General features: G+C 40.8%; 1 protein-coding gene across 3 annotated transcripts in view; it reads right to left on the minus strand.

Moving 5' to 3' along the window:
* garem (GRB2 associated, regulator of MAPK1) overlaps positions 1–21,652 on the minus strand; it is an 84,420-nt gene extending 62,768 nt beyond the window's left edge. Inside the window, exons 1-2 of one of the 3 annotated variants that reach the window (XM_059980117.1) lie at positions 21,131–21,652; positions 8,011–8,151 (exon numbers count right to left, since the gene is read on the minus strand). In XM_059980117.1, coding sequence (XP_059836100.1) covers positions 8,011–8,151; positions 21,131–21,239 — 250 coding nt within the window. In that variant the 5' untranslated portion in view covers positions 21,240–21,652. The other 2 variants (XM_059980133.1, XM_059980125.1) reach the window with 2 other exon arrangements.
* Positions 21,653–24,590: the final 2,938 nt, after the last annotated feature.

Consider the following 24,590-nt stretch of genomic DNA (forward strand, 5'->3'; position numbering starts at 1 on the left):
AAAAATTAAGCCTTGTCTTTACATTGTTACCCATCACAGTGCAAAAGAAAAGCAGAAAGTGATAGTAAGCGTGAATTCAATGAACAGTGGGAAAATCAGCTCTTATTTATAGCGGGTCTGTCAGGAAAACCATTGCGCATTGTTTGTGAAAACACGGTCTCACATAATAGAAGACATGTTTTAATAGACACTATAAAACACAACATCAGACTGAAATAGAAGGAAAACTGAAGCTAGTGCTTGGGTCTGAGTTACGGAAAGAATATGTGATTAAGAAAAAGGAAGAAATCAAAAGAAGACAATATAATATAATGAAATCTCATTAAGGTAAGTAATGGTTATCTTGTTTTTATATTAAATCAATATATCATGTAAAAGTGCTGAATATGTCTATATTAACATTTTTTTTTACAAGAATTGAATGGGGGTACAAGAGTTGTATGGTGTATCTGAACTCCTGCATGAAAAAATTGACGCATAGAATGTAAATGGTTAGCTAACCCTGACTTGGCCATTCAAGAACAACAATTTCCTTCTTTTTTTTAAAAAAAACCAGCTTGTTGTTCATTTACTCGCGTTTTGAATCATTGTCTTGTTGCATCATCCAAATTCTAAGCTTTAGGTGATGGATCATTACCCTGACATTCTCCTGTAAAATGTCTTGATACAATTTTAAATTCATTGTTCCCTCAACAACTGCAAGTGTCCAGGCCCTGAGGTAGCAAAGCAGCCCTAAACCATGATATTCCTTCCAGCATACTTCATGATGGCGTGCAGTGCCCTTTTTCCTCCAAACCTAGCAGTGTGAATTTCTGCCAAAAAATTCAACTGTCTCATCTATCCACAGAACTTTGTCCAAGAAGCACTGTGGAATAATCAGGTGGTATTTTGCAAACTGGAAACGTGCAGCAATGTTTCTTTTGGAGAGCTGTGGTTTCCTTTGTGGCATCCCTCCCATTCTTATTCAGTATTTTTCTTATAGTAGACACATGAACAGAGACTTTAGCAAGTTCTAGAGATTTCTGAAGGTCTTCTGCTGTTATCCTTGAGTACTTTTTCACCTCCTTCGGCATTGCATGTGTGCTCTTGGTGTGATTTTTGCAGGACACCTACTCCTAGGGAATAGCAACAGTACTGAATTTCCTTCATTTGTAGAGAACTTCTCTTACTGTGGACTTGATGAACACAGTCTTTAAAAAAGTTGATGTAGCCTTTTCCAGCTTCATACATCTCTACAATCTTCTAATGTCTTCTGAAAGTTGTTTAGATTGCGGCACGGTGCACATAAACAAGTCTTTCTTGAGAAGAGCAGGCTCTGTCAGTAACTGATGTCTTTTTTTAAAAAATAGGGTAGGGCACCTCTACAATCCACACCTCCAATCTCATCCCATTGACTGGAACTTTTGACTCTAAATAGCTTTTGCAGAAGGCATTACCCCAGAGGTTCACACACTTGTTTGAACCTAGACTCTGATTGTTAAAATACTGTACTCACTATTGATGAGAAGTACAATTGTTTGTGTGTTATTAGCTTAGGCAGATGGTGTTTGCCCATCAATGTGACTTAGATGAAGATTAGACCACATTTTGTGAGTAATTAATGTGGAAATTTCAAAGGGTTCACAAACTTTTTCTTACAACTCTAACTGCTTCAGTTGAGTTTTTGAACAATGGAGGTCATCCAGGTGACTGAGCAGTAACAGAATGCCACTTAACAGCGAGAGTTAGTGGCTACAGATGAGATTGAAGTATGAATGTTTCTTGCCTATTAACCACCCAAAACTATTTTTTTCTTGTGAACATGTCATATTCAGCTCTCAAAATTATTAAGTGGATTTCATCCTTGCACCCAAACTACACAATTTGGATAGAGGCAAATTTTCTGATAATATCTAATACCAAGTGAATTCAATTAGCTGAAAACTGGTTTGTGCATAGTGGGTATCTCACAGGAAAGAGGTAATAGCAGGGATAGATCCAACATCTCTGACTGAACACAGCTACAAAATCTTTAGGCCTCGTCTTTTGCACAGATGCTGTTAAACTTGTTACTGAAAATGGGGCGGTGCCTATTCCTTCTACTGTCTGTTTTATTGGCCTCTACCATTCATGAAAGGATGCAGCAGGGCCGTGAAATTTTGATCTGATTTATTAGTTGTGGCACGGCATGGTTGACAGGCATATTTTGTCTATACATTTTATCAAACTCAATCTTGTGTTTCAACTTTATATGGTTAACACCTCATTTTTAGGTACACGTGAGATCCTCGCTGATGTGTATGCCAAGGAACGTAAAACTATTCACTCTCTCAATGATGTCAATAGGGATTAGCCTATCTCCATTCTTCCTGTAGTCCACAACCAGCTTCTGGTTCTTGTGACTTAGGGAGAGGTAATTTTCTTGACACCACTGTGTCAGGGCGATGATTTCTTCTCTATATGCTGCCTCATTATTATTTGAGATTAGGCCAATCAATGTAATATCGTCAGCAAATTTAATGAGCAAACTGGAGCTGTGTGTGGCCACACAGTCATGGATATAGAGAGAATAAAGGAAGTGGCTTAGGATACAGCCTTGAAGGGTTCCTGTACTGAGGGTCAGAGGGGCAGAGATGAGAGAGCCCACTCTTACCACCTGCCAGCAAACTGACAGGAGTTCCAGCATCCAGCAGCATAAGGCAGGGTGAAGGCTGAAGTCTCTGAGCTTCTTGTCAAGCCTGGAGGGAATTCTGAACTGCTGAACACTGAACTGTAGTCCAAGAACAACATTCTCACATCAATCAGAATCTGTAAGGCTTTTTATAAAGTCCCACATTCTTCAAAATGACCAATTGTCCATGAAACCCAGGGCAATTGTTCATGGAGGGGGGGGAAACGACCTGGGGTCAATGATTACTTTTGCAATTGAAAGCCTGTAATCAGCAGCATAATGCAGAGATCAGTACTGGAACTTCTTTTTTCATTATAAACACTAACAATCTGTTGTGAATATAGGGGTGGGGGATGACTAGTGAATTCACAGATGGTGCAAAGAATGACAGTGCTGTGGATAGTGAAGAGTATTCTCTTCAGCTACGCAAGAATATCAGGTGGGCAAAGAAATTAGTGCAGAGGAGGCCTGCTAAGACTTTGCCTGGCATGGAGTACTTAAGCAAGGAGAGACAGACTAGGCTGGAATTGCTTACGTTGAAGCAGTGAGACAGATGTGACCCGAGCATGGTATACAAAATTACAGGGAGCATACACAGGGTAGATAATGAAAGTCCTTTCTCCTGAAAGGAAGTGGCTACAACCAGAAGGGCAGGTTTGTCTAAGGTAACACACTTAGAGGGAATTTGAGGAAATTTCTTTTTCATCCAGTGGTTAGGCACTTTGGTCAGCATGGACAAGTTTGGTTTGTGTCAGTGCTGTAGAACTGAATCTACTCTCACAATATTTCAGTATTTAGATGAGCGCCTGAAATACCATGGCATAAAGGGCTATGGGCCAAGTTGTGTTATTGTATAAATAGCTACTTGATGGCCTGTGTGAACAGGCTTGGCTAAAGAGCCTATTTTCATGTTGTATGACTCATTAAATTGGGAAGGAGGTGCCTGTCTAGGCAGGCAGATTACCTTTTACACAGGGCCTCAGTACACTTCTGAGGTGTAGCCTCCAGGTAGATCTCCATTTTGAACTGTCAAGGGCCACAGAGATTCACAACAGTCCATTGCTATATTGCAGTTTTTTTTTAAAAAAAGGCATCAAACAATTCCCTAACATTTACCTCTGACTGTCAAGCAAGCTCTTCTTGTGACAAACCTCAAAAGTGAGCACTGCAGAATGGAATGTAAATGAAAATTACTGAATCAAATCTTTGCTAAGATGGGGCTGGCAGGGCATGGCAATGCTTTGCAGGCAGTGAAACAAACTACTTGCTATTCTACTAACAGTTCTATTAAATATATGTTTTCTGAACTACAATCATAGCAATCCGCAGCCTGTAATTTCCCTTTGGAGTTATGCCTTTGAACGTTCTGTATGATCTGCTGTTCTTGCTGTATCCTGAAGGATTCGGTGGATTGGACTTTCAAGAATGCAGGTTAGAATGCAGCCATTGCTGGAGTGACTTCAGGCTGGATTGAAGCATCTGGCTTGGACCTGACAGCAAAAAAAAACTGCTAATGATTTTAATTTAGCCCCCTTAATGATAGATAAATAAGAGTCTGAACATGGTGAAGCCTTGAACTCTAATCTTACTGAGAAACAGGAACTATAGAAATCTCGTCAATACAATGTTACATACCTAGAGTATGGCTTAATTCCATTCGTCAGATCAGCGACACTCTATTTGTCTTATTTGTAATACCGTAATGTAATGAGGCCAACAAGATTGCAGGAAAAGACAACCTGAAAAGGCTCCTCTACTCCATGGCCTCCTCTACTGTCAAAATGAATACAAACTCAGGTTGGAGGAACAACACCTTATATACCGGCTGGGTAGCCTCCAACCTGATGACATTAACATTGACTTCTCTAACTTCTGTTAATGCCCCTCCTCCCCTTCTTACCCCATCTCTGACATATTTAGTTGTTGGCCTGTTCTTCTTCTCCCTCTGCTGCTTACCCCCTCCTTCTTTCTCCCAAGGCCTCCCATCCCATGGTCCTTTTCCCTTCTCCAGCTCTGTATCACTTTCACCAATCACCTTTCCAGCACTTAGCTTCACCCCACCCCCTCCAGTCTTCTCCTATTTCGCATTTCCCCCTCCTGCTCCTACTTTCAAATCTCTTACTATCTTTCCTTTCAGTTAGTCCTGATGAAGGGTCTCGGCCCGAAACGTCGACAGTGCTTCTCCTTATAGATGCTGCCTGGTCTGCTGTGTTCCACCAGCATTTTGTGTGTGTTGTTTAAATTTCCAGCATCTGCAGATTTCTTCATGTTTTCCCTGAAAAGGCTACTTACTTCCATAAAAGACACTCTACAAAGGCTACTTATGGTGTTACTCAGCTGCAGAAAATGAAAAGCATATGAAAAGCGTTGCACACAGGTCATTTACCAAGGAAACTGAAAATTCCATCTTTAATATTTTTATTTTTCTCTTACAGGGTTGTATTTTGAAGACCCTGACCTGGAGCTACACGTTGATCCCTGCTCTTTGCGGGAATGGGACCTGCTTTTAGGGTTTCAGGACTGCCCACTGTTCGACACTCCAAGGGCTCGGCCTAAGTATTCAGCTCGGCTTTGGAAGTCTAGGATCTCAGGCCACTGGAGAAAGGCGGATCAATGGTCGGTGCTACAAGAGACCAATGTGTCATGGGGGAGTTGGAATATCTGTGGCTGTGTGCCCAGTGACTCGTGATCTTCAGGCACAGAGCTGGGAAATAAAGCAATGTGGCAGACTTTTAACATCGAAATCCAGCGAGTTGTTTGTTATGTTTCCCCGCTTGCTGTGAAAAAACAGAGAAACCTCTGCCTCCATTAACGGTAGAGAGAACCTGTGGTATGTGGAATGCCAGGTGAACAATGTAATCTTTGGGGGTAACTCCAAGTCTGTGTCTTTACTGTTACTTTGCTCACGTGAGTGCTCCGTGGCAGGTGCCGATGCTTTTTTTTGCCGGTGGGAGGGGGAGGGGGGGATTGTTGCTTACTGCCACTTATGCATGGAATGGGGGAGCTGGTGGGGTTCTAACTGTCATTAGAATGACTGTCATTCATTCTTTGGGGCACTCCTCTGTTTTCGTGGATGTTTGCAAAGAGAAAGCATTTCAGAATGTATATTGTACTCTCTGACATTAAACGTACTTTTGAAACCTTTGAAATTACCTGGATAGTGGTCTCATTGCTTCTTATAACATTTACAAAATGATAACAAAGTGTGCAATTGATGAAAGATTAATAATGCCTGCTGTATCAGAAGTGCTCAAAATTACACAGGTATTTTAAAATCAATTCCACTGAATAATAACTCTGTTGCTCACCGTATTGACAAAGTGAGTGAAAATATTGAGTATCAACTATGGACAGAGCTACAAAAAGCAGAATTTGAGATACAACTGACTGAGTCAACTGTGCAAGACAATGAGGTATTGCTCATGGCACATGTACAGTTTATCAAAGATGGAGAAGTTTATCAGGAGATTCTTTTTTGTAAAAAGAGAAAAACCTATCAACTGAGAATCAATCTACGAGAAGCTCAAAATGTAAAATGAGGACAAAAGTATTCTGATTAGGAACGTGATTTCTTGGGCAACATATATGACAGATTGCCATGCTGATTTAGTGGCATTTATGAAAAAAAAGAAATTCCAAGTCTGTTTGCAATCCATTGTGTAATTCATTGTCAACATCTCGCAGCCTAAAATCTTAGCCAGTGACTATTTTGAAGCATGACTCTCAAAATATCTGATATCAACAAAATTAAAGCTCATCCATGTAATAGAATATTTTGCCAGTTACGCCAAGATAACGAGGAAGGGTTTGAATGCTTATTTCTTCACACTGAAGTGCGAAGGCTGCTGTTTAAAACGTTACTTTAATCTTTTTGACACTGGATGAATTTTTGATCAAAGTCAACAAGAGCTTGGGAAACAAGATTGAACTTCTATGTGGCATGCCTAGCTAATATGCATGACAAAATTAACACTCCAAATATGAAACTGCAGGGTGAGGATTTGAATTTAATCCAGGTAAAAAGTGCAGTGTCCACTTTTATGAGAAGATTGGAAATATACAAGCAAAACATTGGGAGAAGAATGTTCTCATTGTTTCACTGCATGGAAAGTATGGCACTCTCTTTCACAGGCAGTGATTTGCAAGAGTACTGCTTGCACTTGCAGTCACTAAAGAAGGATTTTCAGAATCAATTCAAGGATTTGAATGATCTGGAAACTCCAGACTGGGTAATCAACCCATTTCCTTGCAAGGAGAAAGAACAGGAAGAAAGATTGCAAGAAGAAAATAAAATTCAGAAAGATGAAGCAGAAAAACGCTTTTCAAAAATTGCTGGCTTTTGTGGAATGTAGCTACACCGTCACAAGCAGTTTCCTGGTCTTTGGAGAGGAGCCAAACCGCTTTTCATTGCATTTCCATCCTCCTAGCTTGTCGAAAGAGGCTTCAGTGCAGTGAACAACATACTCACAAGAACAGCAACTGCTTGGACATTGTTCTGCATGGCAACTTACGTTTACTGTCACAACTTGAACCAGATTTTCCAACTCTTGCTAAAAGCCATCAAGCTCAAGGATCACATTTATATGAAAGCTGCTGTACAGCACACAGGTACTGTGCATGCTAGGTTTAGAGACAAATAAAAATTTAAAGCAGAATCATTTTTCTCATGTTAGCATGTAGTAGTGCCTAATTAGGGCGTTGGCAAATATGAAGGTGCTTTAAGGGGGCAATGGCAAGTATTAGAGTTCTTTAGGGAGGAGCTGGGCTTAAAAAAAAGGTTGGGAAACACTGGATTAAGGTGTCAAGGCTGAATCAGTGTTCAGCTCACTACTCTGTGAGGCCTTATGTGCCTTGGCTTGGCACTGAACTGAGTCCATGGCTGCTACCTGTAGCAATCAGGCTCCTGGACCGGCTACAACACAAAACTGGCTCCATAGCTGCATATTCACTTCCGTGGGCTCCGTTGTTCAATTGTATATTATTGATAATTTTTTTTAATGTTAGCACCATTTGTTACTTTTATGTGCATGAATGTTTCACAGTTGTGGTGTGGGTTTTTTTTCCATGGATCCTATTGGGCTTCTTTGTTTTGTGGGTGCTTACAAGATGTATCTCAAGGTTGCACATGTAGACATACATTGATAATAAATGTACTTTGAACTTAATTCTATTCCTTTAAAAACATTAGACACCGTCTCAGCTGTCCCCTGACAGCCCACACAATAAAGTAATAATCTCTATTCCAGATATCTTTGTAAAAGAAATATCCCTGATGTCTTTATGAGGAAAACAAGAGTTAACAATTGCCTCTAATCTGTTAAACTGAACTAGTGGAAGAACGCTGTATATTCAAGTCTTACCTCCATAGTGAACAGGAATCTCTATTTTTGGCCCAATCACATAATGACCTTCTTCCAAGCTATGGGCAGTAATTGTAGTCCATTGTCGACAGGAATGAAGCAAAACTAAATCATTTTCACGAATCCCTTCCACTGTTTCCCCTGCAAAAGAAATCTTCTGATTAGCAAAAGCATCAAATAGAGTCATCGGTTAAATTTCACAAGGCATTTTAAATGATAGATGCTGTTTGTTGCTCCAGATTGCAATCTGCTAAACTCAGTGGGTCAAGCAGCATCTGTGTGGGGTGGGAAGAATTGTTGGGCAAAACCCTGCAACAGGATAGGACAGCAGATTATTTACTACTCCAGTTTAAAAGATTATCATGCATGTGTAGTCTACTCTCGTTTAGTAAAATGAACTATCTGGTAATACAAATAAAACAAGACTGAAAATTTAGCACAAAATTGGTCACTTAGTTAAACTAGTGTATGACTGAGTTTGTACATAACTAAACCCTCCTTCCACTTATCATTTTCCTCACTACATCTTCTATTTCTTTCTCCAAATTCTGCTTGACAAGCTCCTCTCTAATGTATTCCTCCTATTCTTCTAAATAGTTCTCATGGTAATTAGCTACACATTCTTATCATTCTCAAGAGAAACACTGTAAAACCTTACAAATAAACAATTCAGTTTACAAACTCCAAACTTTTTGAATTATGCCTTTTTTAAGAGTCCATCCCCGCCCCCGCCATATTCTTATAGGATACCAATACTTGTTACTTTAGTCCCTCAATTCTATATTTAAAAAATAGCCTTAATTAGCTCCATGACATATTCAATAAATTCTGGAGCTGGAATTTCCAATCTGTAGGATTCAGGGGCAACTGTTTGGTAGTTTACCAGTTTAAGCACCTATAAATATCTACTGAAAAGATACAAGCAACATTTTTTTTAAATATACTACACGGAAATGTGCACAATTGCTAACACCTTTTCTTGAGTTTCGAAGATTGAGTGACCCAATTAACAGAACAGATTGAAATGTTTTGTCATATACAGATGGAACTCATAAAATTAAGCTAATTATTTCCACTGTTGATAATATAGAAATACTCAAGCTCAGTGAGGAAGGACTCCACCATTTCAAAAGTGAGAATGAGCATAATGTTGTAAGATAATCACAAGCTCACATCACTAATGATTTATATTACAAATCCATTTCTTCATAAAGAAAGAAAAGTTAACAGGTTTAATTCATTACAACATTGCCTACACAAATCTTACTTTGACTGAAATATTTAAATAAAGATAAGGTGGTTATAAATGAAACTGTATTTCGAAACTTCACTGATACTATCAAAGTTCAGTTGCATAATAGTTACAGCACTACAATCTAATGCCTTATACAGTCACACTGACCAGATTATAAACATTGCAGTTCAGTCGTCATTAACCTTTTTTACAACATCTTCTTAAAAATTCTTCTTCATACAACTCCTTTAACAAAACTACGAATTTTCCAAAGTAACAAAATACATCATATAAGCAGCTCAATTCTAATCAAAATAATTCAACTTCAAAAAAAAGTGATGTATCAACTTATACCAAAACATTAGTTTCTGCTTAAGAACAAAATTTCCCTTTTAAGCAGTATCAAACTTCCCAAAAGTCACTGGAATATACTATAGTAAAATCTCCGGAAATTTAAGTTTCCTTGTGACAAGTTCTAGCAGGCAAGCATGACTAGATTAGCTGGCACTCACTCAAGACATTTTACAAGTTAACACTAATGGATAAGAGAGGAGTTAACTACTGAAAAAGGAGGGAAACAGGTGAGCCAGAGTACATGTGTGGAAAAGAGTCAGCCGGGGGGAGGGGGGGCAGTGAGAACAGTAGACTAGTAGGAAATATGCAATCGGTATATAGGAGAAAATTGAAAAGATTACATTTATTGTCCTCAATATCCTGACATCACATAATGGAGATCAGACAGCAGGACAATTCATGTAACCATGAAGAGAGATGTTTGAAGTAGTCAGATTGGAATGGTATATGTCTGCTTAAATATGGAAACAGACATCATTTTGAACATTCACACAATTGCTTTGCTAATTCATAGTTTGTATTCTAGACCTTTTCCTCCCCTTCCCCACCCCACCCCCAAACTTCAGTTTCTCTCAATTGCTGAATTATCATTTGTATCAGTCAGTCCCTCTCTTGGTTTTCACCCTTTCCCTGCACCCATTGTTCTTTCCAATCCTTCCCCACAACTTTAACTCTGATTTCCAAATTTTGGTCAGTTCAGATGAAAAGAAACAGAAACACTAACCATTCCTTTCTCCACTGATGCTGCCTGACCTGCTGAGTATTCTCTTCATTTTGCTTTGGTTTTTCCCCCAAAAAGATAATACATCCAGTAAATTTACTTAAAAAAAACACTGGGCTCATTAATGCAGATTAGCTGGCAGCTAGGAAAAAAATTCTAACCGTAACCATATTAATTCTACATACAGTATATTTGTATTACACTAAGTCTTCACCAGATCTACTTCAAGCTAGGAAAAACAAAAATGCAATAATAACTTCCATAGTGGAGATCTGATTCAGCCACCCCAAGTTAGCCACATTGATCTTTTAATTACAGAATAAACCTTAACTATTCAATTTGTCCACCAGTCCTCATCAAGGGGTTAGCAGTGGAAAGAGAAGCAGTTTTAAGTTCCTCATGTCAACATCACTGAAGATCTATCCAGAACCCAACATATTGACGGAATTATGAAGAAGGCACACCAGCTGCTCTATTTCATTAGGAGCTTGGTGAGATTTGTTATGTATTCCAGCAAATTTCTACAGAAGTAGAGTAGAAAACTTTCTAACTGGTCAAATCACCATCAGGTATGGAGAAGGCACTGCACAGGATTGGAAAGAGCTGCAGAAAGCATTGAGGACATCTTCAAAACTTGATGCCTCAAAAAAAGGTGGGATCCATGATTAAGGACTCTAATACTTAGCGCATGCCTGCTTTTCATCACTAGCAATAGGGAGGATATACAGGAGCCTGAAGGCACACACCCAATGCTTAGGAACAGTTTATTCCCCTCCATCAGATTCCTTAACAGTCCATAAACCCATGAACACTACATCACTACTTTGCCCTTTTTCACTACTTTTTATATTTCCTCATGTAACAGTATTTTTAATTATGCATTGTACTGCACTGCTGCTGCAAAACAAAATTCATGGCATATATCAGTAATAATAAACCTGATTTTGAGTCATATTCAGTCATTTACCAGAACACAGATTCTGGAGAGAAATAGCCATTTCTGATTTTCTGTAACAAGCGGCACTACCGAAGACTGTGAGATGACAAGTAAAAGCTAAACTGAGAACTACACATTAAATCTACTCCAAGAGTAGGTGAACCAAGCAGTTAAAGGCTTAAAAATTAAAAAGCAAGTTTGAAAACCTCAAATGAAGATGTTTGTATTAACCAGTTTTTAAATACAATAAGGTCTACAAAACTAAGGATCTTTCAGGCTCAAAGCTGATGGATGAGATTGCTGCACCTTTTTATGCCTCAGGCAGAATCTTAGAACAACCATTGCACAGAAATTACAAAGCATCTCCATATACTAAAAACAGATTTCATAGCAAATATGCTCCACAAACAACCTGGTTAGAATTCAAAGTGCTTAAGAGGATTATTACAGGATTACTCGCCCTCCCGATTACATCAACTGTAAGGCGACATTACAAATTTGTCTCTTTGAACACTGAATAAAATTGAAATAAATGCTGGTATCTGAATTTGAGGAGATTCAAAAAACAATTATCCAAATTTTCAGTACTGCAAGCAGCTTAAACAAAAACTAACCTCTAGCAGCATTGAACAACATTCATGTAGAATAGTACACAGATTTCAATTAAATCTGAAATTGATAAATACAGTGGCCATCTAAGCTGCTGACATATTACTAACATTTCTGCATCACAGTGACCAATACTCCAAGTATTATCCATGCTACTAGTTGCCAGCCAATCTAATTACCCATAACACAACCGATACATTTCCTACTGGTCCAAAAATTCCATTTGGCATCAGAAGCAACCAATGCTATATTTATTTTGAAAATTGTTGTGTTCCGACTGTAATATGTATACAGACAACAGAACGAGAAGGAGAAATCATAAATCAGACAAGAAAACTGTATGGATAGCCATACGTGGCTCAGTATGCAATTTAAAAAAAATAAATACAATTACAGAACTATTCAAACTATTCCAACTTTGTGCTAAATTGGCAATGAATCATAGATCATTTATTTATCTTATAAAATATTACTCCAGGTTTAAAGAAAATGTGCGCTATGCAGGAATTCCATAGCCCTCAGTATGTTCATGCCCAAATGCACGCCATTCTAATCCTAGTTTCATATGGATTTCCTACAAGCCTTTATATCATTCCATTTTAACACACAAAATGCTGGAGGAACTCAGCAGGCCAAGCAGCATCAATGGAAAAGAGTACAGTTGACGTTTCAAGCTGACACCCTTCATCAGGGCCTGAAGAAGGGTCGGTCAAAAACATTTGACTATTAAAATTAATTTATTACCCTAATCAGCCTATATCAGCTAACCGCCTATGATCAATTTCTTCCAACATGGTAGCAGGTTCAACCTTCCGACAGAAGGCCAGCATCCAGCTGATCTACAAAGACTTGTGTTTCCAATTTAAATGATAGGCTCCACCACTCATTAGATTTGACAAGCAATACTCTGCTCTCCCAGTTCACTGTATTGTTAAATGCAAATTAATTGTTGTCTTTACAAGAACAACAGTGCATCCTTCAACTTCTAATGCATTTAAGTTTGGAAATACACGCTTAACGATTGTGGGAAATGCTGCACAGTATTACATACTAATCTCTGCAGTACATTTAATACATTGATTGCATCATAAAACCATGGACAGTGAATCCCCTTATAAAGCACAACACAAAGATTTTGGTAAGTTAAAGGGGGAAAGAATATAGTAAATGATAGGACCCTCAGAAGCACTGATGAACTGAGGGAGCTTGGGGTGCAAATCCACAGTTCCTCGAAAGTGGCAACACAGGCTGATACGGTGTTAAAGAACACACGTTATGCTTGCCTTCATTGGTCAGGGCATCGAGTATAAAATTTCAGAAGTCATGATGCATCAGCATAAAGCTTTGATACGCTCACATATGGAGTACTGTGTGCAGCTCTGGACACTACACTATGTTTTACGAAGGGTGCAGAAGTCATTTATCAGAATGTTGCCTAGAGTGCAAAGTTTTAACAATAAGGAAAGAAATGGCCGAAGTTGGAATGTTAGAGGGTGAGGGGCAGCCTGATAGAAATATATAAAACTACGAAAGGCACAGACAGGGTAGATGGCCAGAGTTTATTTCCCCAAGATAAAAATGTCAAATAGACTACACGGCTTTAAGATGAGAGTGAGAAAGTTTAAAGGAGATTTATGAGGCAAGTGATATTTACAGAGAATACAAGTGTATGGATCTTGTGCATGCAGACGTGATGAGTTTAGTCTGCCACCACAGTGATGCAAACATCATGGGCTAAGGCAACTAAAAAGAGAGTTATTAAGGAGGCAAGGATGGAATAGAAAAGTAAGCTAGTCAATAATATTACAAAGGATACCAAAAGTTTCCTCAGATAAAAGTGTAAAAGAGGGGATATTAGACCACTGGAAAACAATGCTGGAGAGGTAGTAATGGGAGACCATGAAGTAGCTGACAAGCTAAATAGATATTTTGCATCAGTCATCAATATGGAAGACACCAGCAGCATGGTGGAAGTTCCAGGTGTCAGGGGGCATTAAGTGTGAAGTTCTCATAATTAGGGAGAAGGTTCTTGGGAAACCAAAAGATCTGAAGGTAGATAAGTCACCCGGACCAGATGGTCTACATCCCAGAGTTCTGAAAGAGGTGGCTGTAGAGATCGTGGAGGCATTAGTAATGATCTTCCAAGAATCACTAGATTCTGCAATCGTTTCAGAAGACTGGAAAATCGCAAATGCCACTCCACTCTTCAAGAAGGGACAGAAGCAGTAGAAAAGAAATTATAGGCCAGTTAGTCTGACTTCAGTGGTTGGGGAAATAGAGTTGATCATTAATGACGAGGTCTCAGGGTATTGGAGGCACATAAGATAGTATGTATTCAGCATGGTTTCCTCAGCCTTTGACAAGGTGCCACACGAGACTGCTTAACAAGCTACAAGCACATGGTATTACAGGAAAGTTTCTAGCATGGATAAAGCAGTGGCTGATTGGCAGGAGGCAAACAGTGGGAATAAAGACAGCCTTGACTGGCTGCCATTGACTAGTGGTGTTCTACACAGGTCTGTGTTGGGACCAATTCTTTTTACACTATAGGTCAATGATTTGGATGATGAAATTGATGGCTTTATTGCAAAGTTTGTAGACAATATGAAGATATGTGGAGGGGCCAGTAGTTTTGAGGAAGTACAGAGGCTACAGAAGGATTTAGACTGATTAGGAGAATGGGCAAAGAAATCGCAGATGGAATACTGTGTCGAGAAGTGTATGGTCAGACACTTCAGTAGAAGAAATGAAAGGGTTGACTATTTTCTAAATAGAGATTAAATACAAAAACAGAGGCACAAAGGGACTTGGAAGTCCTTGTGCAGGATTCCCTAAAGGTTAATTTGCAGGTTGAATCTGTAGTGAGGAAGGCAAATGTGATATTAACATTCATTTCAAGAGGACTAAAATATAAAAACAAGGATGCAGTGTTGAAATTTTATAAAGCCTCACTTGGAGTATTGTGAGCAGTTTTGGGCTCCTTATCTTAGAAAGGAGGTGCTGAAACTGGAGATGGTTCAAAGATGATTCACGAAAATGATGAAATGACGGAGCAGACTCAATGAGCCAAATGGCCTAATTCTGCTCCTACATCTTATGGTCTACGGACTGTATAGAGCATAGAATAGTAAAGTGCTATTGATTTATTCTTTCTGATGAAGCTGCATTTATCTCACAGAAGTGAGAGTCTACATTCTGGCCAGCAGGAATGCCTAGGCAAACATATTAATATATCAAATGAAACATCAATTGAAGTATTAGATAAATCAGTTCAAGTTTACTGTCATTCAGCCATACATGTGTATACAGCTGAACAAAACATCGTTTCTCTGAAGCCAAAGTGCAAAACACATTACACAGTCATACCATTATGACAAATCACAATACAGTCACAAAATAATATTGCACATATTGGAAGTCCTTGTGCAGGATTCCCTAAAGGTTAATTTGCAGGTTGAATCTGTGGTGAGGAAGGCAAATGTGATATTAACATTCATTTCAAGAGGACTAGTATAGGACTGAGTGGCATTGTCTGAAGATTGATGTCCTGGAGTCATATTTCAGAGAGAATTGTATGCGGCAGTTCCACTTCTCATACGGGTCAGATGCAACCAAAAATAATCCATTTTGTTTTCCCGGGAGCGAAAACTGGAGAGCAGCACTTACAGGAGAGCTGGCCTGCATGAGTTAGTCTTTTCACCTATCGCAGATTCTAGTACACTTTCTCAACCCACTTCTAGAGCCTCCTCCCCTAAGTGCTGTAACATGTATGAGGGTCTGCAGGTCCTGGTCTGAGCAATAGCCCAAGGTATTCAGCTCCTTTGCTGTCAGTCTCGCTAATGAACCACTCTGACAGCAATTTGTGTTATTAATGTCCAACAGGGTATTGTGATCATAAAAACATAAGTATAAATAGACATCACAGTACAGGAAGTATATCCAATCAACCTGTGAACTTTCACTATTTTGAAGGACCAGCGGAAAGTGGTATCAATTGAATTTGACAATGAACATACATATATTTTACATTACTAATACCTTTGCAGAATCACTTAAATGATTTATGATACATTGAATCACATCTTCATGGTCATGTCCAAAAACAGTTCTCAAATCCTAATAACAAGAAAATAAGAACAGCCTAATTCTGAAGATAAATTTGCAACAATTTGCAGTGTCGAGATTCAAGGGCTAGAATCATTGCCAAACAGTACAGATCTGGCGGTTCTGCGATGGCCTCGGGAACTCAGTAAACTAGACGCACAAGAATGCAGGTATGGCTAGGCAGTCATCGCTTGGGGTGAATGCTGCAACAGGGTATGATCGACTCCACTTTACTCAAAGATTAAAACCGTTGAGGACAAGAGCAGAAAACAAACAGGTGCTCAGCACAGTCTTCCTGTGTTTGACCAGTCTCCCTCTCTTCTTGCTACAACCATTGGGCGTGAGGTGCAGGAGTCTGGGGCCCATACCAGCAGGTTCAGGAGCAGTTGTTGCACCGCAGCTATCGGACTCCTGGATGGGTTTCACTTGCCTCAGCGTTGAAAGTGCTCCGCAGCTGTGGACTCACTCTTGTTTACTTATTTGCATGATTTTATCATGTCTTCAAGGCCTAGGGTGAAGGATGAACTGGCATTCAGCCCACTACTCCACAAGGTTTACTCATTTCAGTACTGAACTGGCTCTGCAACTGTGGCCTGCAGCCCAACTGCTGAACTGACTTCATGGCTGAAAACTCACTCTGCAGTTTTTGTTCTGTGTGGCTGTTCACTTTTTTTTAAATTGTTTGCACAATTTGTCTTTTTTTTAAAAAACAAACACACACATTGGGGGTTTGATAAACTTTATTGTGTGGCATTTTTAAAAATAGGTTCTATAGTGTTCCTTTGTTCTGTGGCTGCCTGCAAGACAAAACTCAAGGATGTATACAGTATGCACATTTTGATCATCAATGTACTTTGAACTGATGGAACTTCACCAACTGTCTGGCTTCTCTTTCAACAGATGTGGCTTGACCAGCTGAGTTCTTCCATCTGTTTTGTTTTATTCACTGCAATATATTGGGAGACTATATTAGAGAATAGCCTTTCTAAGCAACTCCTGCAAACTAAAGGTTTCAACAAACCTGCCCGTTGTATAACACTGCACTTTAGGAACAATCTCTTGGTGTAGACAATGACAAAATTCACCACTGCTTTCAAAGCACAGGTAAACAGAAAAATTGTCTGATTGAAGACTTAGTCCTCAATCCTGGTAAAATTCATGCTCACTGGGCAACAATGAAGCACCTTGTGCATGGCTCCAAAATATCTCCTACCTGCAACAGGCACCTCAAAATAATGAAAGGGTACAACCAGTATCTCCTGAAAACCTTCTAAGTCCACTGGTAGGTTTAAGTGAACCAGTATCACTGTTCTCTCTCAATATCCCAGTATTAAAAAGATACTAATTATACTCAATCAGTTTTGATGGGCTTATTGCAGAATTAAGCCTTGTAGAGAGTGGACAAGAGGTAAATTAGCTTCCACAGGTTTTCTAGACTTTGACATTACCTTGTAGCTATATTCTGTACATGACTACTACTATTCACTTTCTGGTTAACAGTAACCACCAGGATATTGATAGTGGGAAATTCAGTAACGGTAATGCCACTGAATGTCAGCGGATGTTAATTGGATTTTCTCCTGTTGAATATCATCATTGCTTGGCAGTTAGGCAGCAAGTAATATTTGTGCCATGTGTCAACCCAGGCCTTAATATCATACAGGTCTTGTTTCACTTGGTTCTGGACTGCTTTATTATCTGAGGTGATGTTGAAAATTGTGTACTCATCAGCAAACACCCTCGTTGAAGGAAGGTCATTGACTGAAGCAGCTGAAGATGACTGAGAACAGGGCATTACCTTGAGGAACTTCTGCAAAAAAAAGTTTCCATCCATCTTCCTTCGTGCTAAGTATTAATGATTTCAACCAACAGAGGCTTTGCCCCCCGATTTCCATTGGCTGCAGTTTAGCTTGGACTATTTGATGTTATATTCAATCAAATGATGCCTTAATGCCATAAGCAGTTATCCTCACTTCATTTCCAGAGTTCAGCTTTTTTATTCATTTTCAGACCAAGGCTATAATGAGGTCAGGGATCAAGTGACTTCGGTGAACACAAACTGAGCTTCTATAAGCAGGTCACTGTTAAGCAAGTGCAGCTTGATAGTACTGTCGAAGAGCAACTTCCATCACTTTTCTGATAATCAAGAGAAGACTAATGGGGAGGTAACTGTCTGGGTTGGATTTGTCCTTTTATCGTAGACAGCACCGACCTGGCAATTTTGCACACCATCAGGTTGCAGCTGAACTGGAAATGCCCAGCTAAGGGTGTGGCAAATTCTCGAGCACAAGTCGTCAATACCATTGCCTAAATGTTACCTGTGCTCAGTCTTTGCTGTGTCCAATGCCTTCATCGGTTCCTGATAGCACATGCAGTATAGTGAATTGGCTGAAGGCTGGCATCAATCTTAAGGGAAAGAGACCAAAATGTATTAACTCAGCATTCTAGCTGAATATTTTTATAATTGCAAAACAAAAAATGTGATGCGCTAAGCTCATTTTTCATCGAGAATGGGTATATTTTTTAGAGCCTTCACCTCCTAGGAGCTGTTTATCCTCCAACATTCACAACTGGATGCGGCAGGACTGCAGATCTGATCTGTTAGTTTGAGATTGCTTTATGCTGTTCGAGGTATAGCGTGCAAGTAGCCTTGTCCAGCAACTTTTCCAGGTTGATTCCTCGTTCTGAGGCATGTCTGATGTGGTTCCTGGCATGCCCGTCTCCGTTCTGCATAGAACGTGGATCAATCCCCTAGTTTGATGGCAATGGGAAGAAGGGGGTTATGCTGCCCCATGAGGTGTCAGATAGTGGTTGAGTACAATTCTGCTGTCACTGGTGGCTTGCAGTGCCTCATGGATGTTCAGTTCTGAGTTGCTAGATCCACTTGCAGTCTGCTTATTAAGCATAGTGGTGGTACCCAACAGCATTGTTGCCACAAAATATGAAGTTATCCCAGAAGGACTGCATGGTGTTTACTCCCAATGATACTGTCATAGCCAGATGCATCTATGACGCATAGGATGAGATCAAAAAGGTTTTTCCCTCTTGTTGGTTCCCTCATCACTACACAAACCCGATCTAACAGCAATGTCCTTTAACCACAGCGAAGTTACCAAACAACTCTTGGTAACTGAAGTTGAAGTCCCCCACCCAGAGTATATTCTGCACCTTTGCCATTCTCAGTATTTTCCTGACACAGTATTCTACATGGAGTGGTACAGCTTCGTTAGAGCATTCAGTAAGTGATAATTAACAGAAGGACTCCTTGCCCAAATTTAACCCGATTTGATGAGATTTCATGGGATCAGAAATCAATATTGCAGTTTGACAGGGCAGTTCACACTCTGCTCTATACCACTGTGGTGTTTTTGCTGGATCTGTCCTGCTGATGGGAAAGACAAGTCTAGACATACTCCACATCTTCCGCCATTTCCCAAAGGGTCCTACTAATAAACAGATCTTTACCTCTTCAGCAGGGATTGCTCCATCCTTGGTTCCCCTGTCCATTTGTCCCTGCCCACTAATCTCCCTCCTGCACTTATCCCTGCAAGAGGCAAAATGCTACAGCTGCCCATTCACCTCCTCCCTCACCTCCATTCAGTCCTTCCAGATGAGGCAACATTTCACCTACAAATCTGCTGGAGTTGTCAATTGTGTCTGGTACTCCCAATACAGCCTCCTCTACATTGGTGAGACCTGCCGTCCATTGGTGGTCCACACTTCAATAAGCACCTTCACACCATCCGCCAAAAGGGGAACTTCCCGGTGGCCAAACATTTTGATTCTCAGTCTCGTTCTGGCATGTCAGTCCATCACCTCCTCTTGTGCCATGACAAAGCTACCCTCAAGGCTACCAACACCTTACATTCCATCTGGGTAACCTCCAACTCCAACCTGACGGCATGAACATCGATCTCTTCTTCTGGTAAAGGACATTTTCCCTCCCCCTCCCTCCCCCTTCCCCACTCTGGCCCCATGTCTTTTCACCTGCCTATCACCTATTCCTGCCCCCTCTTCCCTTTCACCTATGGTCCATTCTCCTTTCCTACCAAATTTCTTCTCCAGCTCTTTAGCTTTCCTACCCACTGGGCTTCACCTATCAGCTTCTGACTATCCTTCTTCCCTTCCCCCCCCCCCATTTTTATTCTGGTGTCTTTCCAGTCCTGAAGAATGCCCCGAAACTTTGACTGTTAATTCATTTCTATAGATACTGCCTGACCTACTGAGTTCTTCCAGCATTTTGTGAGTGCTGCTAAAGACCGTTGTTCCTGAGATCTTGATTGAATATGACAATCTCAGGTTGGTGCCAGTCAGCCTGTAGACCCCAAATTGGCCTCAGCCATTTCAGAACCCAGAGAAGAAGTTATAATTATATTAAGTACCATACAATTAAGTAATAACTATACAAAGTAAGTTATATTTGTACTGCTATTACTAAATTTAAAAAGGCAATATAAAGATAGACCTGAGTACTAAAGTTTTCAAGAGGCATTGGCTGGAGAAACGCCTGTCAGTTTGGCTACACAGCAGAAACACCGAGACAAGTTATTCGAATTCCAGAGAGAAATGAGACTTGTCATATACTATGCAGTACTATTACACAGGCCAACTCAAAACCGCACATTTCCTGCAGCGAACAGACTACACCTTTGGACTGCAAAACAGTGATTCATTAGTTAACCGGTGGTTGATTCGGTTACCAGACAGCATAACGCTTACAGCTTACTCAGACGGTCCAGTTAATATAGTACAGTTTGAATGTATTTCTACAGGTTAACAATACACACGGCTAAACTTTCTCATATTTGAGGAATAAACACGATTAAATTCCGAAATCCCACAGGTAAACAAAATTAGTCTCAGTACATGATCATTTTAATACATAGATCATAAATTATACATACACGCCTAAACTGCACCAGAAAGAACCTCCCTCCTGCGCGTAGGCTGGAGAACCAGCTCCAAGCCCTGGTCGATGTCGGTTGAAAGTTCGCTCCGGCAGTCCGACACCTCACAACGTGCGCCGCAGCCGCCACTTTACCGGTGGTGCAGCCCCCGATCGTGAAGTTTCCCTGTCGCCGGGAGGCTGAGGCCCTCGGGCTGCGACCACTCCCCGTCCCTCCCGCTGCGACCCGCGTCCCTCGGACGGCGCCCTCCTTACCGTCCTCCAGCTTGACCAGCTGTGGTAGACGATACGAGCTGACCAACAGGTCAAGGGGTCGCGCCTCGCTGCTCCACCTCATCTCCTTCGTGCCGCTTAATGCCTCCATGCCGCCCGGCCACCAAACAGAGGCGGAAAGCGCTCAGCCGCAGTTTTCCATCCGGCCGCAAGGCCTCCTCGGGGCGAAAGTCTCGCTTAGCTGCGGCCGCTGCTTCGGGAGCTGTGGTGATGCACTCCGGGCCGCGCTCCCGAAACGCCATGCCAGGAATCAGAGACTCCGGAGCCCAGCCGCGGTGCCTCTCGGACGGAGGAGGAGCTGCGCCGCCCGTCCTGCCAGCAAAGCCTACCTTCAGCAGTCCCTCACTGCGCAGACGTGGGCAGCACTACCTCCACTCCCGTCAGCATTCCCTCCTGCCAAACTTTCTCCTGGTTCGCACAGTACTTGACAGCTTTTTACTTAATATTATTGTTCACGTATGTGTGATTGAGCAATTATTTTAGCTTGCCTTGTCCTTTTTATTCATATTACAATACGCTGAGGAAAAGAAGCGCCCTCATAGATTTCTTACCTTTGTCTTAAGATAAAATGTATAAATAATATCTTTATGCTTGTTAAATGTTTATTGTTTATCTGCTTAATCTTTTTACTGCGTTTTCTTGTGTAAGTTTTCTAGATTTCACTTAATTCTCGTCAGTGTTTTCGTCATAGAACTACTAGCGAAACATAAAGAATCTTCCTGTTTACCGCCCACACGTGGAATTGCCCATGATTTGCCTGTCTTTCTTCGCATTTTTCAAATAACAAAATTAGCCAAAAATACGAGTATGCTCAATACCCAGTTCTATTCTTCCTGACTCCTCAACTTCCCCGAGGCCAGGTGACAGTAATTTTCAAACTGGATAACCAAAATCACCTATCTGGTTAAATGTTGAAAAGATTAAAATCACAATTGTTGTTCTACAGTACTAATTTTATACTTCCTGTTGATTCTGCACTTCCATGCCCCATTTCACGAAATTTTTGCCAACTTTGGTAACTTTTTTATATCCAGATATAAAGGACATTGTTATGGTACTGTAGAATGCTTGCTTCCACTCTGCTTTAAAATCACCTGCTGCTGGTGGCCCTTCTTGTCACCCATAAAGCTGTACTTGGCTCGAGTGTTCAAGTACATCTTCATCTTCTCATTGCTGTGACTTCCTCATCTGCTTCAAAAGGGCATCAATCATACTGGTGCTGAAGAAGAGCAACAACTATTGACTGGAGAAACTCAGATCTACCATAATGAAGTGCTTTGTGGGGTTGGTTATGGCTAGAATTAATGCCTCCCTAAGCAAGGACTTGGACCTGCTGTAATACACCTACTGACACAAAAGGTCTACAGCAGATACTAACTCTGGCTTTTTATTCTGCTTTGGAACAGCTAGACACAGCAAAACGTACGTGTGCCTGCTGTTGATCAATTACAGCTATGCATTCAATACCATCCCCTCAGTACTAATCAAGTTTCTAAACCTGGACCTCTGTACCTCCCTCTGTAAATGGATCTTTGACTTCCTCAATGGGAGACCTCAGTCAGTGCAGATCAGTAATAATCTCTCCTCCTCACTGACAATCAACACAGGCACAGCTGGATGCTGAACCCACTGCTCTGTTCTCTCTATTCGAATTGCTGGGTGGCTAAGCACAGTTCAAGCATATATAAATAAGCAAATATCACTATTATTGTTGGTAAACTCTAAGGTGGTAATGAGGAGTCATGCAGGAGTGAGATAGATCAGCTGGTTGAGTGGTGTTGCAACAACAAGCTTAAACTCAATGTCAGCAAAATCAAGAAATTGATTGTGAATTTCAGGAAGGAGAAATCAGGAGAACACACACCAGCCCTCATTGAGGGGTCAGCAATGAAAAAGGTAAGCAGCTTTAAGTTCTTTGGTGTTAACATCTCAGAGGATTTGTCCTGGCTCAACACATTAATTTGGCTGTATTTCATTAGGAGTTTAAGATTTGCCATGGCACCAAAGACTCTTGCGAAGCTCCGTAGGTGTATGGTGCACAACATTTCGATTGATTGTATCACAGCCTGGTATAGAGATGGTAACAGACTGCAGAGGGCTGTAAGCTCAGTCAGCACCATTGCAGACACAACCTTCCTTCATCTGATGGGCATTTTCAAGAGGCAATGCCTCAAGAAGGTAGCATCCATCATCAAGAAACCTCACCATCTGGGATAGGCCCTCTTGGCATTGTTACCAACAGGGAGGAGGTACAAGAACTTGAAAACTCACACAAGATGATCCAGAAACAGCTTATTAAAAGAGAATACCAGAAGTATTTTTTCAAATACATTAAGAGTAAAAGAGAGGCAAAGGTAGATATCAGACCACTGGAAAATGGCTCTGGAGGTCGTAATGGAGGTCAAGGAAACAGCAGAAGAAATTAATGTATACTTTGCATTAGTCTTTACTGTGGAAGATACCAGCATTGTGCAAGAAATTTGAGAGTTTCACAGGGCAGAAGTGAGTGTATTTGCTTTTACTAAGGACAAGACGCTTGGGAAACGTAAAGGTCTGGAGGTTGATAAGTCACCTGAGCCAGATGGACTTTCAGCATTCGGAAAGAACGCTGATCCTAGACTCACCCACTATAGGAAATAATCTCTTCACATTCACTCTATCTAGGCCTTTCAATAGTCAATAGGTTTCAATGAGATGCTTCCACATTCTTCTAAACTCCAGCGAGTACAGGCCCAGAGCCATTAAGCATTAGCGCATTTGTTCTCGGAATCATTTTTGTGAACCTCCTCTGGACCTTGTCCAATGCCAGCACATTTTTTCTTCAATAAGGGTCCCAAAGCTGCTCACAATGCTCCAAGTGTGGTCTGACCAATGCCTTCCAGCTAACCCATTCATTGCAGAGTGGTGAGGAGCTGACTTCAAATGCCTGATGCCATTTTTCTTTATGAACAATTAGAATTCTTCTGATATGTATTGTGGTTTGTTGTCACTCACAGTTTGCTTTGGTAAGCTGTTTCTGGCAAAAGTAGTCTGATTTGCTGAGGTTGCCAAGTCTTTGATTTGTTTATCTATTCTCTTCTCAAACACCTTCTGATTAGTATTAAACAACTATTAAGGACCTTATATATCGGCTCGGTAGCCTCCAACCTGATGGCATGAACATTGACTTCTCTAACTTCCGTTAATGCCCCTCCTCCCCTTCTTACCCCATCCCTGACATATTTAGTTGTTTGCCTGTTCTCCATCTCCCTCTGGTGCTTCCTCCCCCTCCCCCTTTCTTTCTCCCAAGGCCTCCCGTCCCATGATACTTTCCTTTCTCCAGCGTGGTATCACTTTCACCAATCACCTTTCCAGGTCTTAGCTTCATCCACCCTCTCCAGTCTTCTCCTATCATTTCACATTTCCCCCTCCCCCCACTACTTTCAAATCTCTTACTATCTTT

The sequence above is a fragment of the Hypanus sabinus genome, chromosome 1, assembly GCF_030144855.1.
Source record: "Hypanus sabinus isolate sHypSab1 chromosome 1, sHypSab1.hap1, whole genome shotgun sequence".
Classification (NCBI taxonomy): domain Eukaryota; kingdom Metazoa; phylum Chordata; class Chondrichthyes; order Myliobatiformes; family Dasyatidae; genus Hypanus; species Hypanus sabinus.